General features: G+C 32.4%; 2 protein-coding genes across 4 annotated transcripts; one reads left to right on the top strand and one right to left on the bottom strand.

The window, feature by feature from the left end:
* The first annotated feature begins 845 nt into the window (after positions 1-845).
* Positions 846-7760, top strand: LOC124530343 (ADP-ribosylation factor-like protein 8). The gene is made up of 5 exons (XM_047104484.1): positions 846-1087; positions 1900-1980; positions 3166-3239; positions 3970-4131; positions 5047-7760. Exons 1-5 carry the CDS (start codon positions 965-967, stop codon positions 5168-5170), a joined length of 564 nt encoding a protein of 187 aa, XP_046960440.1. The 5' UTR covers positions 846-964; the 3' UTR covers positions 5171-7760.
* Positions 7761-9034: 1274 nt separating this feature from the next.
* On the bottom strand, positions 9035-16690 carry LOC124530342 (cyclic GMP-AMP synthase-like receptor). 3 transcript variants are annotated; one of them, XM_047104481.1, is made up of 6 exons: positions 16459-16690; positions 14913-15092; positions 12698-12889; positions 11912-12198; positions 11084-11246; positions 9035-10672 (listed from the first exon to the last, which is right to left on the bottom strand). In XM_047104481.1, exons 2-6 carry the CDS (start codon positions 15084-15086, stop codon positions 9998-10000), a joined length of 1491 nt encoding a protein of 496 aa, XP_046960437.1. In that variant the 5' UTR covers positions 15087-15092; positions 16459-16690; the 3' UTR covers positions 9035-9997. The 3 variants fall into 3 exon arrangements, with proteins under 3 accessions (XP_046960437.1, XP_046960438.1, XP_046960439.1); XM_047104482.1 differs by lacking the exon at positions 16459-16690 and adding an exon at positions 16037-16416; XM_047104483.1 differs by lacking the exons at positions 14913-15092; positions 16459-16690 and adding an exon at positions 13119-14608.
* Between the last annotated feature and the right edge of the window lie 18 nt (positions 16691-16708).

Genomic DNA, 16708 nt, shown 5'->3' with positions numbered 1-16708 from the left:
AAATAAACCGTCCCCGCGCGGCACATGTTTTTCTGTTGTTTAGTATGGATATAACATATGTGTTTATTATAATATCATTGATTATACCTGTATATTTTCTCAATATCCTTTGTGTAGGAATATATAAGGCTTATTCCACAGACACACACTGCTTGAATATTGGTTGATAGATACATATGTACATTTTAATCCGACTCATGCAGATTTCGATGTGTGAGCTCACACTCATAATCCGATGAGAAGTCAAGTGCGCTGCGCGACACGACCGGAAAGATTACAACGGACCACAAAGCCCACGGCTTTAACTACTTTTCGAGGCACGAGCCGTTACTGAGAATTTTTTTGACAGAAAAATCCAATGCATAACTATTTAATAAGCTATGCCCGTGATTCGAACTCACTAAGCCGGTCAAATATAAAATAAGACATCTCGTTACTCTGCATTTAAAACGATAGAATAGACGTTACGTAGTAAGTAATTATTTAAATTTGGTCCGACTTTTACTTCTTGCGATGGCAGCACGACGAAACAAGTCAAGTGGTTAAACAAAAGGTTAAGCTGAATAATAACTAAAATATATTATACTACCTATATGTATTTATTTGTATTATTTCTTATATAGTTATTAATTCAGAACTAGAAATTCAATAATATTTTTTTATAACACGCAACATTACCTCATTGTTTCTTTGTACTTGTTACATTTATAATTTCTAGCAAGATAATACATAATTTTAATTTATATAAATTCAGTAATAACTCAAATCAAAAATCAAAATTTAATAGTAAGAATAATTTTATCTTCGACTTCATATATGAGACGATGCAATAACCGAACTTTATAATTGATGGAATTACTAAACGCAACCGGTGACTGTCAAATTGTTAAGACCACCGATTTTTCTAAAAGGCGTATTAAATTTTACTTTTTTCAGTCATAAATTTACTAGATTGTTTAATAAAATGTTAGCTTTAATCAATCGTATCCTTGATTGGATTAAAAGCTTGTTTTGGAAGGAAGAGATGGAATTGACATTGGTCGGCCTACAATATTCAGGGAAAACAACTTTTGTTAACGTCATTGCCGTATGTATTATCACAAAATATTTGTTGTGTACTTAAATTGTATAAAGTTACATTATAATGAGTATTCTTAGTTATTTTTGATGTTTGAAAAGGAATATTTTCATTGAATAAGTAAAAAATTAGGTATCGAGATTCATTTTTCATGAGATAATTACTTGAATGTTTTTAAATTTCTTTTGTAAATCACAAAGGAAATGTGTGGGATATTTTATAAAGAGCGAGCCGGACATATTTTATTATAAAGGGAACTGCATTTACAAATGTCGATGTATTTCAAAAGCTTATAAATATATTCTTAAAATTTAACTTTGATGTAACTATATTGCATTATAACAAAAATTGTTTTTATGACTCATATCATATCATAGTGTGATATAACGTAACGTTTGTTCCAATGGGTATTGCATGAAAAAGTAATCTTACATATAGTATTAATATGAAAGTTTTGATGGATGGATGATTGTTACTCATTAATACAAGATCAGCTGCACAGATTTGGGTGAAATTTAGCACTGAGATAGGATTATGTTCTGGGGTACAACAGGTACTTTTTACCTCAGAAACTGTTCTTATCAGGTGCATGTGTTCCCTTTCCTCTACATATAGGTATAGCGTGTGGAAATTACAATATTTTTTTACGATATTTTATCTTCAAACTGTCATTTGCTCACGAAGAATTAAATTAGTTTCAAACCAAACTTTCATTATTGCCATAAAGCACACTACATAAAGAAATTTAACTTTAACCTCTTCGATAGGGGTTACATAAAGCATACTTTTAAATGTTTTATTACAATAATTGTTTATTTCAGTCTGGTCAATTTAGTGAAGACATGATTCCGACTGTTGGTTTCAACATGCGCAAAATTACAAAGGGCAATGTCACTATTAAAGTAAGTGTTGTTTTTTATATTGAATTGTTTTGGTGTGGTGTGGTCACTATTATTTTTATTTATTATTATTTTTTATGGTCTACCCCAATATTAATAACAATGTAATATTTGTACAATGATGTAAAATTTTTTCACATATTTTTTACTAAATTAATTTAGTGTTCTAGCATTATTTGATCCTACATTGAACAGTAGTCAGGTAAAATTTCAGCGTTTTCAATTTGCTAGTCCAATACTGGCTAATACTTCATTTTGTTAGGATTTAAATAAATGTTCTTAAAGAAAAATTCACCACTTAAACTCATTATGTGTTCTTATATATAAAGTATGATTTTCAGTTAATAACAAAATGTTGTTACAAATAATTGATCTTTTCTAAACACAATAATCTTTGAACTCAGAATAATGACTATCGAAATATAGGTACATCTCTTGTACTTCCATACTAAATTTTGTATGCAGTTTAGAAAGTCCTTAGAAATTATCAAACATTATGAGAGAAAGTTTATTTTAAATAATGCGGGCAATATTTTAAGCCTTTTTATTATGATATATAGTAAGTTAAAGTAAAAAAATAGTTTTACTATTCCAATCTCATGAAGAGAGAAAATAAATAGACAATTTCTAATTGGAATTGTTATGAAATCATTATCAACTTAATGGTTTGAATGTCTCTGAAACTGGTATTGGAAATTAAAGTGAATTAAAATAGTTTTGTTGTATCATAAATAGAGATTTAGAGTGGTTTGTAGTGGACAATATATAAGAGCTATTAATAATTAATAACTGGAATGTTAATATCTGAATTCTATTTATCCCTCCTTTTTTGCCATTCAAATCAAAATAAACATTATTCAAGTAGGCTTTTACAAGCACTTTTGAATCGTCATTTAACTATCAAGTTACCACCAGTTTAGAGATAAGATTCTACCAAAAAGAACCAGCAAGAAACTCAGTAGTTACTCTTTTTCAACTTAAATGTTGTCTAAAATACAGTCACATTACTTAAATACAATTATATATGTATATAATATATCATGCCTGGAAGTCAACAGGTATTAACTCAGGTAGATTAGTCCAGTCCAATATTATGTGCAAATGTATCATCGACCATTATGTATTGGCCATATGATATAAGTGATATTTCTTGTGGCAGTTATTACATTGACTCAATTTGCTTCATAGGTCTGGGATATAGGTGGACAGCCTAGATTCCGTTCCATGTGGGAAAGGTATTGTAGAGGAGTCAACGCTATAGTGTAAGTACATTTTTAAGTTATTAGTGTTACTAAATACACAACACTATGTGATTAAAGATTTTATGAATGAGTTTCTAATTATTTTTTTTAATAATAACTAATTAAATAGGTAAATGCTAATGAAATATTTATTTGATATTGACAATAGTCCATTCTAATCTAGTGTCACTAAATGTTTGGGAAAATGTTATTCATAAACCAATTTATGAATCTTTTGTATGATATTTTAGAAATGTAAGATATTAGTCAACAATACTGACGCAAATAAGCATAGGGGTTGTCCATTAATCACGTGAGGCTTGAAAGGGGGGGAGGGGTTTGATAAAAATCACGAAAATAACACAAGGGGGAGGGGGGGTGTAGTAAGATATCTCGTGTATTTATTTTTTCGTCTAATGCGCGATTTTTAAACAAATATGGTCCTTAATTTCAGAATAAAATAAGATTATAGTTTATACCTGTATTTAAATTAAGATAATATTCAGAAAATTTTAAGATTCGTTGTAGGTACTAAAAATACACGTGATGTTGAGAAGGGGGAGGGGGGGTGGTCTTAAACCTCACTATGTATCACCAATGGGGGAGGGGGGGTTAAAAAATGCTAAAAAAAGATCAAGTGATTAATGGACAACCCAATATGAGAATTAGATATTCTGGTATTTGTCTTCTTTGTTCATTGAGCAATATTATTTAAATTATCATAATGATTGTACTGTGGTGTCATTTGCAGATATATGGTCGACGCCGCGGACCCGGATAAGATCGAGGCGTCTCGAAACGAGCTGCATAGCCTGTTGGAAAAGCAGCAGCTCACCGGCATACCTGTGCTGGTGCTGGGAAACAAGCGGGATCTGCCCCACGCTCTAGACGAGCATGGCCTCATCGAGCGCATGTACTGACATATTCTACCCTATACAATACCTGCTGGAGCCGTGATGGCCCAGTGGCTAGAACGCGTGCATCTGAACCGATGATTTCGGGTTCAAACCCAGGCAAGCACCACTATATGTATGTGCTTAATTTGTGTTTATAATTCATCTCGTGCTCGGCGGTGAAGCAAAACATCGTGAGGAAACCTGCATGTGAATTTCATTGAAATTCTGCCACATTTGCATTCCACCAACCCGCACTGGAACAGCGTGGTGGTGGTGGTGTTCCAAGCCCTCTCCTTAATGGGAGAGGAGGCCATTAGCCCAGCAGTGGGAAATTTACAGGCTGTTACTTTATACCTGCTAGAGGAGACCTTTAACCCAGCAGTGGGAATTTACAGGCTGTTGTTGTTATACCTGCTACACTCTACTGTCTTATATATATTGTTTTTATGTATACTTACTTCTGCATACAATAATGTTGTGGGAAGATGATAGAATTGATTTTTCTATTTTTGGTTTGTTTTTTGAGGATATGATGAGGGTTTCTTCTTCAAGGCATATTAACAGGAAAATGGGTATATATTCCTTCAACAACAACAACCACTCCTGGGCTAAGGCCTCCCCTCAAAGTGAGGAGAGGGTTTGGAACATATTTCACTAAGCTGTTCCAGTGGGGGGTTGGTGGAATACTCATGTGGCAGAATTTCTATGAAATTAGACACATGCAGGTTTCCTCACTATGTTTTCCTTCATCGTCGAAGACGAGATGAATTATAAACACAAATTAAGCACACGAATATTCAGTGGTGCTTGCCTGGGTTTGAACCCGCAGTCATCGGTTAAGCTGCACGCGTTCTAACCACTGGGCCATATCGGCTCATATTTGTTCGAAGCAGTCATAGCTGGTACATAACCCTCTGCCTGTCTCTCCCCAGGAACCTCTCAGCCATCCAGGATCGCGAGATCTGCTGCTACTCGATCTCGTGCAAGGAGAAGGACAACATTGACATAACGCTGCAGTGGCTCATCTCGCACAGTAAGTCGGGCAGCGCGCGCTAGTCGGCGGCCGCTCGGCTCCCGTCGGCTTCCGTCGGCTCCCGTCGGCCCCCGTCGGCTCCCGTCGGCGCCCGTCGGCCCCCGTCGGCTCCCGTCGGGCCGCCGTCGGGCGACAGTCGTTCCCCTCGTCTCCCGCTGGCTGCGGACTCCTCGCCCGCGATCGACGACGATTCTTCAAATACGATTTCGAAACGGATTCCGCATTCCGCGCGAGATATTTCTTTGGTAGCTAGTTTAAAGATATAGTCCGTTGAATAGATTACTCGTTTTATAAATGAAATCTTAAACGTTGCATTCGCGTTCGACGTTGATCAGACCGTTTTCTGCCGTCGCCTTGAGTGTGAGTGGAGTCCGGCTCGTTCGTGTAATGCGTTAACTGCTATTGTAAATTACATTAGTTCATCGAAATACGTATCAAGGTAGAAGTGCACGCTACAAAGACCTTTCTCGACCACAGCTTTTAATCTTTGATATGTGTCTTGGCGTACATTTCTCGTTGAATTACAGAAAGACTAATGTTTCATGTCTGTTTACATATTTTTTTTCAATGTATGCTCAAATTAATGATATAATATTATCTCGAATAGCGCAACCGTTTTGTTTATTCACATATTGCAAATCAATTCGCCGCCATTTAAAAATGGCGTCCGCAACTAAACGTCTCAGTCTGTGTAATTCGATGAGAAAAAAATTAAAATCTTAGGTCGTAAATTTAATTAGCTTGAGTCGACGAACTCTCTGAATTATGTGGCATTATTTTGTATTCATTGATGATGGCGGTTTTTATTTGTGCCAAGTTTGCTTCATTCGACTCATATTAACGGTATTTGAACGCAAAGTATTGCCACATTAAAATAAAATACTATCCAAAGTATATAGCGGCTGTTAGTAAATAATTTTAGAGATAAATAGTCGATAACAATGTCCACACAATTTGTTTTAATTTTTTTTTTTTTATCATCGTATCGTAAATTCAATCCAACCATCGGTTATTTTATTATCAAATAATATTGTACTGTATTTTTACGTGGACTTGCAATATCAATTATATATCAAAACTTTTTATATCTATCAGTCGCAATATTAAGGATTTGTACGTATTGTAATAGATTGTTTAGATTCTCTGATAATATTAGCATATATACATTATAAATATACTTATCTCATATTGTTAGCTAAATAATAAGTTAATATAATATATAGTGTGAGACTAATTTTGCTCCATGATAGCTGTATATAAAGTTGAAAAAAAAAAAACAAAATTTTGTTAATATAGTTTATTTGATAGGTCGATGTATTCTTCTAAAAAATGTTATTTTTATTATAAAGTGACATTAGACTAGGGTTGCCACTTGCCATCAGGCTGTGTACAAAAAAAATAGTGTACAGCTGTTTTCATCATGAAAAAAGAAGAGGGGAAAAAAAATAAACAATTCGTTAAAAAATATCCAATTTAATCTTGCCTTCGGAATCTTCATTCTCCAAATATATTAAATTTTTGAATTATCAAGGTCGATTCAACGACAAAACACGTCTTGGTAAAACTGCTAGATTGGCAACCCTGTTTTAGGTTTACACGAAATTCTTTAGTCACCAGATTTATTTAATATACTTAATCTGCACATTGTGTTATCTGATGTAAAATTTATAAATGTAGTTGCGTTTGTTCTATATTAAGAACATCATCTAAGATGATCAAAATCAATGTATATTATATATCATATTTTGGTTTTAACCGAGTCCAAACTTTTTTTATATTATAATGAGTGAAGTTTCTACAGAGCGCGACTGTCAGGTCTGCCTGTGTCGCGACTGATATAAAAAAAACCTGATATAAAAAAAAGTATGTACTCGCGGTTAATACGAAAATATATAATATGATATAAAATTAAAGAGTATACCAAATTGTTTCGTTTTCTTTATTGATAATACTTTATTTATATAAAAGAGCGTCTCAGATTTTTCAATACTGAAAACTTTAAAAAAAAAAACAAATATAAAGTAATTGTTGGTATTGAAATATGGGCAGTGTAATGTTGACTGTAGGATCGGAATGAGTTGAATTGTCTCTTGCACGTTGTCCCGCCGTGCGGGTTTGCTAGTGCTTCAAATGTGTTACAATTTAGTTATAATTTCAGAAATTTATTATTTGTGATATGGAAATCTCAAGTAACAGAAATTGTATCGGGAAAAGACTTGAATCTTATAAATGTTCTAAATCAATAAAAGATTATTCCAAAAATAAAATAACAATTGTAAAGTTATACAAACAAAAGTATGTATAACATATTTTTCTCTTTATAACAAATGTTCTAATAATGAAATAATATTCTATAGGAATTTGGGATAAATTGATGTCAAAATGTTGTTTGCGAGACACATTATTTGCAGTTTTAAAATTCAAAATTTCTAGAAAAAAAGAGGCTGTGAGATTCTATTACACAAAATGTATTTAATTTTATGTTATTTGAGATATCAATATTTATATTTGTAAAAGTATGTTAGTCACTTGGCTGTAATATATTCTTTTTTTTCTATGATGATGACACAAATCAATATAGCGGTGAAAAGATAATATTAAATTATGTTCAAACTTGTGTTTTATTATTCTACCAACATTGTCTATACTAATATTGTAAATTTGAAAGTTAATATGTCCATAATTTCACTGAATTTAGTATAAAGTAAGCTTGAATACCAACAATATTAGCCTTTTTATCTTATTTGAGCGAATCTGGGTGCGATAACTAGTTAATATGTATATATTTAGTTATTTATTATTAAGTACTTTATTCTTCAATAAGCTGTTGCATGAAGAAACCATCCCACAAGAATGGTGCATTAGTTCACTAGTGCCCATCTTCAAAAATAAAGGGGATGTACAGGATTGCGACAACTATAGAGGAATTAAACTCATATCACATACTATTTATGTATGGGAGGTTATAGAGATGATTGCGAGAGGAGAGTGAAATTACCGAAAATCAGTTGGGGTTTATGCCAGGTCGAGGGACAATGAACGCTATCTTTGCACTCCGCCAATAGGCTATTTGACAATGCGAAAAATAAATTGTGAATTATTGTAATCAGAGTATATTATGAGTTCAAAAATGGTTATTTACTGACGGAAGTTAAAAATAATACTTAATTTATTCAAAAATCAATAAATAAAAATACAAATTTTCAAAAGTTTGTCACGTGACACAAAACGGTCCTGATTGGCCGGGCTTATGATGAAGTCACTTTCTTGTAAACCTTGCTTTTCTACTATATGTACCACAGATTAAAATACAGCAAAGTGACGTCACTGACACCATTGTAGCGCCGTATTGTCCAAGTAGCGTTTTTACGCGTTATTTAAATATGGAATTTTTAATAAGATATTTTTTGGCAAATATGTACTAGAAATAAAAAAAATCAACTTTTACTGGGTTCCTTAAAATCTACTAAATAATATAAAATGGATTTTAAAAACCAGTCAAATAGCCTATTATGCGAGAAGTACAGACATGCTCACAAGAACCTGCACATAGTTTTCATTGATCTCGAGAAAGCCTCTTTGCCTAGGGAATAATAATAATAGGGTGCCTCGTGAAGTAGTATGGTGGGCATTGAAAGAGAAAGGTTTGCCTGGGAAGTATGTGGAGTTAGTCCGTGCTATGTACAGGGGATCTTGTACCTACGTCGGATTCTGTTTTATAGATGAAGAATAATTGTTAAATGGCATTGCTTATAGCATTGCCATTAAAAATTTTCGCCCACGGCAGTGATGCTTATAATTAAGGCCTCGTGTTTGCCGTTTTGAATTTCATTTTAGAGTTACAAATATACAAAAATATAATAGATACAAAATAAATGAAAAACATGTTCAGACTTTTATACTTTTATATATATTTACTTACAAAAATAAAAAAAACCTTAAATTGATTTATCATTAGACACGTGAATTAATCCTATTTGTCATTATTATTCTTTAATTTTTATTGAGGAACTGCTATAAAAATTTTATTTCATCATAATTATACATATACAGTATTGTTACTTAAACATTAAACATAGTACTTCTAAAAATCCTAAACAGTCTAAGTATACTTAGAAAATATGATTATAAATATGATTAAATAAAGACACTTTAGAGTAGTAAATAAAGAGAAATTGAAGATAAAATACAAGATAAAGGAATAAATACAATTTAAAAGCGACTGGAATAGTAAAATTTAGAATTAGTTATCAAATGCATTTGTCCTAAAATCCGGTACAGTTAGAAAAAAAAATACTACCTACGACGACTACTATAACTGCGGTACTGTTAACAAAATTTGCTTTGAGCTAAAAATTAGTATGAATGTTCTTAAACATTATAAATGCAATGTGAATAGTCCCTCATCTAGTTTTGTTTAGCATGAGAACACCGCATACATACATTACTGGAGCTGCAATAGTGAATACAAGTTAATTGAGGAATACAACTTTTTAAAAGTTATATATCAGAAAGTGACTCCTCGTAGTGAAATACCCACATTAACCGGATTGAAAATATTTTAATATTATTTTAAAATAAAAAAATTAACAAAGTACATTTTTAGCATGGTAATATTCAATTAAGAAATACAAATATATCACATTTTACCTAAATCCTTATACATTTGCCTCGCAAAACAGTCAAATATTCTGTAGCTCAAATAATACAGAATTTATAGAAATATATCATAATATTCATTCTTGTTAAATTTAACACATTTACAAAATATATATATATCTACTTATCTAAGTGTTATCACATTTATTCTAAAAGTCATTTTATGATATAAGATTATTTTTTAAGTTTGGTTAAAACATCAGTAAATCAGATACCGTGTCTTGGGAATGTTGACTTATATCATTAACACTTTCTTTAGTCAAATCCACACTCACCGGCTTATCTTGCACTATTGTCACTATCCTCTCATTCTCCAGCCGAATCAACCTTGTTTCTTGTTCTTCTATTTTTACTGTCAAGCGGTCGATTTTTGTCATAAGATTTCTTACGAGATCTAATAGGTCGTTATCTTTATCTTTCTTTTCGTTAAGTTTCGGCTGAGTGTCATCAGTAACACTGTTTGAAGCTTGCCGAGCGATATTGTTCACAGTATCACCTATAGCTTGATTCTTATAAAACTCAGAGTTTTTAAATTCCTCTTTTTCTTCAGTATTGAGGAGGAAGTAGACCGTTTTTTCGACGTCATTTGAATCTATGCTGACCAGTACTTCTTTTAATTTCTTCGCATATACTTGGAGAACTGTCGGTTTCACAGATTGTATTAAATTGTTGTCTTTGTTCCAGAAATACGGTATATTTCTTTCTGTGATGGCGTTGTAGAGTTCTTCGACCATTTCGCGGTAAATCACGCTTATTTTTCGCTGCCAGTACTGTTTGTCGGTCGCTTCAACCTTCCACAGGAACAGGGTCTTAATGTAGTAGCTCGCTATTGCTTTCATACCAAGCTCGTCGCGTAATTTCTTTACCTGATTTGAATTCGGCATATTTTCAAAATATTCATATTGAATTTTCTAAATTAATAATTATGAAATATTAGGAGTAACCTTTATTTTTTTATTTATTTATTGGACAACATTACATACATTACTCCGATTCAATGTAAGTAGCTAAAGCCCTTGTGTTTTAGAAAATCACATCAATCGATGGTACCACGAACACCCAGACCCAAGACAACACATAAAACTAATTAATTTTTCTACATCGACTCGGCCGGGAATCGAACCCGGGACCTCGGAGTTGCGTACACCCGTGAAGACCATTGTACACATTACTCAAACACGGTCGTCAAATAATTACGAATCAAATAAAAAAAATTTAACCAAAGCGGTTGCTTCACTATATAAAAAAATGTTATTCTATTAAATTATAAACGGTACCAATCGTATGGTCGTCTTCAATCCTTGACAGCCCTTGATCATGTCCCGTTCGTAATCCTGGAAGGAGAGCCGCCAAAGACGGTTTTTCACGCCCTCGTCTTGTACCGACTTGTTTGGCTTTGGCACCACTAACCATTCCTTTATCTGAGTATTTTCAACGGTTCTGGAATAGTTTCAATGTAAACGTTTACCTGGCTATGGATTCTAGCGAGATTTTAATCAATAAATTTTAACTTTAAGCAATAGTTACTAATTTAATTTCCCCAAATGTATAATTATTGACTATTATTATATATTAAGTAATTTAATCGTAACGTTTGGGATGTATCATCTCTGGTCACGAATGGTAGCGAATTGGTTGTAAAGGGTTTATAAATGCTTCTGGTCTGAAGTAAAACCCACAGGCTCTGTTCTTATAAAACCTGTTCAAAGAAAAAAATTGTACACCAACCAAGTTATCATCTTTAAGCGTATTAGATTCCAAGACACATTAGATGTTTTCACTTGGTGGTAGGGCTTTGTGCAATCCCGCTTGGGTAGGTACCACCCACTCATTAGATATTCTACCGCTAAACAACAGTACGCAGTATTGTTGTGTTCCGGTTTGAAGGGTGAGTGAGCCAGTGTAACTACAGGCACAAGGGACATGTCTTAGTTTCCAACGTTGGTGGCGATAGAAGGAATAGCTAATGTTTCTTACGGCGCCATTGTCTATGGGCGGTACTGTCCACTTACCATCAGGTGGCCAATATGCTTGATCGCCAACCTATTCCATAAAAAAAAGAGAAATAGGGCTGCTGATTGACTGCTTGAATATAAATAACTTACCTGTACCCTTCAGGCCATCTTGGTAGCATGAATCTGATTACAGGCACAAGGTCGACATCAAGAAGAAACTCCTCATCGCCTTCACTATTCCGTATATTCAACGTGTAAGCTGGCCCAGTGGTTTTGTACGACAATAGGTATGTAGTTCCAAGAACAGTGACCTTATCATTCAAATCGTTAACGGTCCTTTGAACTATTTTATGTAGCCACTGTCGGAATTTGTTTTGTAGCAAATACTTATCCGTATCCCGCCAGTCTCGTGTTACTTTATGACAGGTATCCCACTCCTAGACGGAAACCAGATTATGTACAGTCAGAGTAAGAAAACATTCGTCAGTTTTCAAATGCATTCCTTTATCAAGTCTTAATCTCTTAGTACCTTTTGAATCTAAACATAAAATCATTGGGACGCAATATGTCATTCTCATTCTGTAAAGCAGATTATCGCCCATACTGAGCACAGGAAAATAGATCCTAAGGTGACGAACTTCTTCTTACCCCGACTAAACATACATAGTTTTATATGACTCAAATTTGTAACATATGCATATATATACAAATACTTGTTTTTCAAATACGTTTTGACACAGATGTGATTTCACGATTCCTGGTTTTTATGGTAAATTTGGTGAAAAGTATATATTACACCCATCATACTTTGAATGGTAAAGTCAATATACGACCAAATTAAATTTCGATGATCTTTGAAGTTCTTATATTTCTCGTGCGTATTTTACATTCAATTCATATATTAGGAAAGAACGTGATACTGAATACAAAACTCACCCTCTGTTTATCTAAATTATCAAAAGCCTTAATAATTTTTAACTTTACGAAGCCGGGCTCGTCGTTCTCTATAATGATGCCGTTTTCTCCGACATCGGCATAGTTGACGGGGAGGCGTATCACTATGTCCATGTCGAATTCATCAAGCTTGCTCACTTTTATACCGTCATATACGCTACCGGCATACATGACCTGTGGAGTAATACTTCATTCAATCTCAGACTGTTCACTTTTAATTTATCACTTTACAATTTTATCGCCTAACACATAGCATATTCAAAAAGAAAAGGTAATAGATAAAAACAAACCCTAGCTTTACCCCATATATTGTGTGGCAGATAACGTGTTTACTCGAAACAAAAGAGGTCATATTATTCAACGGTCAATGTTTGAATCAACTCAGGGGACAAATTTCTTTTACCTTAACCACCATGAACGGAACGGACGGCAATTTAAGTGGGGCCCAGATGATATACGTTCAATTCGACTTTAAACAGTAGTTTCTTCGTCTAAGTCCGAAAGTTATCAACGCCGCTGCTGCCTTGGACCGCCATTATCACCATGTTTATAAATCGTTTGTTGAGTGATCCGTACAGTGCAAGCATTTATGTGGACGCTCTTAGTAGTCAAAACAAGGCATTTTCTGCGGAATCCGAAGGGAGTCACAGCCGTGAGAGCGATACGAGGCGACCATTGGGTTTCGTGGATGGCGAAAGTTCTCACGAGTGATCAACCTTGGAAATTCTAGTCGGAAATTCTATTCACGTGGAGTTGCGTGGGTTACTGGTTTGGGTACTGAAGAATACCGGATAGAAGGCGTAGGCATTGTGCGACCCATCAGCTCCTGTTGTAAGTGTCGCTGAGTTTTTTAGGGCCATACTCTGTACCTTCAAAATTTTAATTACAAAATTGTATGTTACGATTTAAATATTGGAATTAAACGTCAACCTTACTGTATATCCGCTCTTGAGATGATCGCCACCTTCTACTATTGAGATTACGTTAGACCGGATATACAATATTTTTCTGTGTGTCGTGACAAAATACACAAGTTTCTGATTAATTTTTCATTTTTTCTAAACCATTGGCTCTACAGTAAAACGCATAAAAAAAAGTATCTTTCTACCAAAATTTTTAAGGAACACGTTTTTCTCTAACAGTAATTTTTATTGAAATAAATGGGTCAACTTTAAAAATAATAGATTTTTTCGAATTAAGCAAGAAAATAAAATTTACGGGTACTTGATTATGTTCGTTATCATTGAAATGTACAAAATCAAAATGTAGACCTATCAGAGGTATTTGCAAAACGAAATTCCAGTTAACTCTAGACTTGTTTTTTTTAGCCCTAGTGTTTTTTTATGGAACAATTTTTTTTTCTAAAAACAAATAAAACCTGTCTCGTAATAGTTTTAACGTAGAGAAATTATTTGTAACGTATCACTGAATAAACGGTAGTATTACATTGAGTTACCAGGCGTTTTCAGTTTTCCCAGGGATTTTTTGAAGTCCGTATTTACCTACAACATATTATCTACAATATTAGATTGCCCAATGTCCTACTAATATCCATAATGACCAGACAATTTGATAAATAATTAAGATTGGTGATCATTATCACTAGATAAGGATATGGCCCGAAGTAGTTACTCATTAATATCCTTGTATCATATATAATGTCCTAATTTATCACTTGGTCCAAAACATACATATTTACTATGATGAAATTTTCGGACTTTGTTGTTGAATTAATTGATATTTAACATAATACATACATTCAGTCAGGATAATATATCAGATGGTACTCAGTACATTGTGTATTCTGAGTGTGAGGTAGTAATACTAATGGATGCCAAGTTGTTATTGATTTTGTATAAATAAAAGTATACATATTGTGTATATGTGTTCAAAACGCTTCATTGTGAAGTTTACTGGAATAAAATTGATTTGATTGATTACATATGAAGTAAACAATAAAAAAAATTAATGAATAAATACTCATACAAATTGCTCCTATTTGTAAAAAAAAAAATTAAAATAAATATACCCCTAAATTTATTATTTACAATGTTTTCACTTACCCACACAAGAAAATATTTGTAAAGCTATATTCTGTTTATAAAGACTAAACAATATTGTACAGCAGTAGTAAAGGAACAGCATATAATTTATTTATAAGTGTTACAAAAACGAATATACTCAATTTCATACTAACCTGACTAGCATATTTCTTAAAGTAGTTGCACTGCTCCCCCATTTTCTGTTTAAAAAGCTCAAAGACACTTTTAAAAACCTCCTGTGATTTTCTCAAATCATTTTCTTTTAAAGCAATAAACTGTTTAAACACTTCTCCCAGGTAGACATCTAAATTTTTCTTTTTAGCCGACATAATAAACTAAAATAAGGAAAAAAGTTTAATAAAACGGTTTAACAGTGAATAGTGAAAAATAATGCACCGAACCGCTGAATATGCAATGAATGTGCATTTTAGCATTAATTCTGTTTACTACACAGCTTTACCATGGAATTACTATAGTTACTTAATGCTAGCAATTATCAATATCAATTATAATATAATTTATTCAAATACACACTTTTTGAAATTGTGATTTAAAATATTGAATAAAATAAATTTTTTGCAATATAGATCTATAGAGAAAAACCAAAAGAATTTCTATATTTACCACCAGTTACTTTACATTGTATTATTAAAAATGTAACTAAATTATTATATATACCCCTGAATAATTATCTATAAATGCTTCTTTACTGTTATTATTATTATATCTACACCTCTTTTTAATTCATGAGCTACTAAATTTAATAATTGCCAAAGTACAGTATTTTTTAGTTAGATTACTGGTGCTGGAAATTTTATGTCTCTATCAAATTAAACAACAAAAAAGGAAAACAGCAAAGATCACTATTACTTAAATAATAATTATTTATTATATTATACATTTCACTTGAATACATCTTGTATTGTAACACTTTAACATGATGATATATTTTATCTGGAAAAGATTGTTTTTTCATTTGTTTGTTAATAATATTTGTGTTCTAAATCGCAGAAAATGGATGGAGAAATCTACATGTAAATTAACCAATCTCATCCAGCAAGTAAATGTAATTAACAACCAACGCTATGAATGAAAAAATCTAAATATATTTTCATAATAACATACTAAATACGTACTAAATAGCTCACTAGCCTACTATTTAGATTGCCTATGTATATAAATATCTTTCTATTTTATATAACTAAGGCACTAATGTAAGTAATCCAATTAATAATTAAACTTTACTATAATAACACTTACAAAACATAGTATTACTTACCTAATTTTAAATTAACTTAGGATAACAGCTTATATTATAAAATTACTAAAAAGGTCGGTAAAATTTTAATTTACGTTAGGTAAATAAAATAAAAATGTTTATTTTTTCATATACACGTCATTATTCCAAACTATGACAGATAAGATAATTATAAATAAAAGGAAGGGTGGTTATTGAACCAAAAACAATATAAAATGCTGGTACTTAAACTGATGCAGTTGCTAATATGAACACTGAACAGTCGAAGAGCATTTAGAAATACTACAAAGTTTTAAATGTTACATATAAAATCTATTTTCAGGGCTTCCAGTAGGGCCAACTTATTTAATATACGTGGGGTTAGTATATAAATAGTATATAAATATAAGTATTGAAAATGAAAGTTTCGTTTTACTCCTTAATTTAATAAACTCAATACTTACTGTAAAGTCGCTAGACAGTACTTTACGGGTGACTTTTTTTACTGCTACTTTCTGCTTTAATTCGTACTGTTTATATTACAATTTTTTTATCCAATTAAATCATATAAGTCAATCTGTCATATTCTTATGATTCTATAGTCACGAGGTGAATAAATAATACATAATTCTATCAAATTATACGGTCTGACAGCTCTGTTCAAATTTACAATCTTATTCCAGCAACTCTCGTAATTCTCGTATTGTCTTTTAC

The sequence above is a fragment of the Vanessa cardui genome, chromosome 6, assembly GCF_905220365.1.
Source record: "Vanessa cardui chromosome 6, ilVanCard2.1, whole genome shotgun sequence".
NCBI lineage: Eukaryota > Metazoa > Arthropoda > Insecta > Lepidoptera > Nymphalidae > Vanessa > Vanessa cardui.
This window is presented reverse-complemented; position numbering and strand designations above follow the sequence as displayed.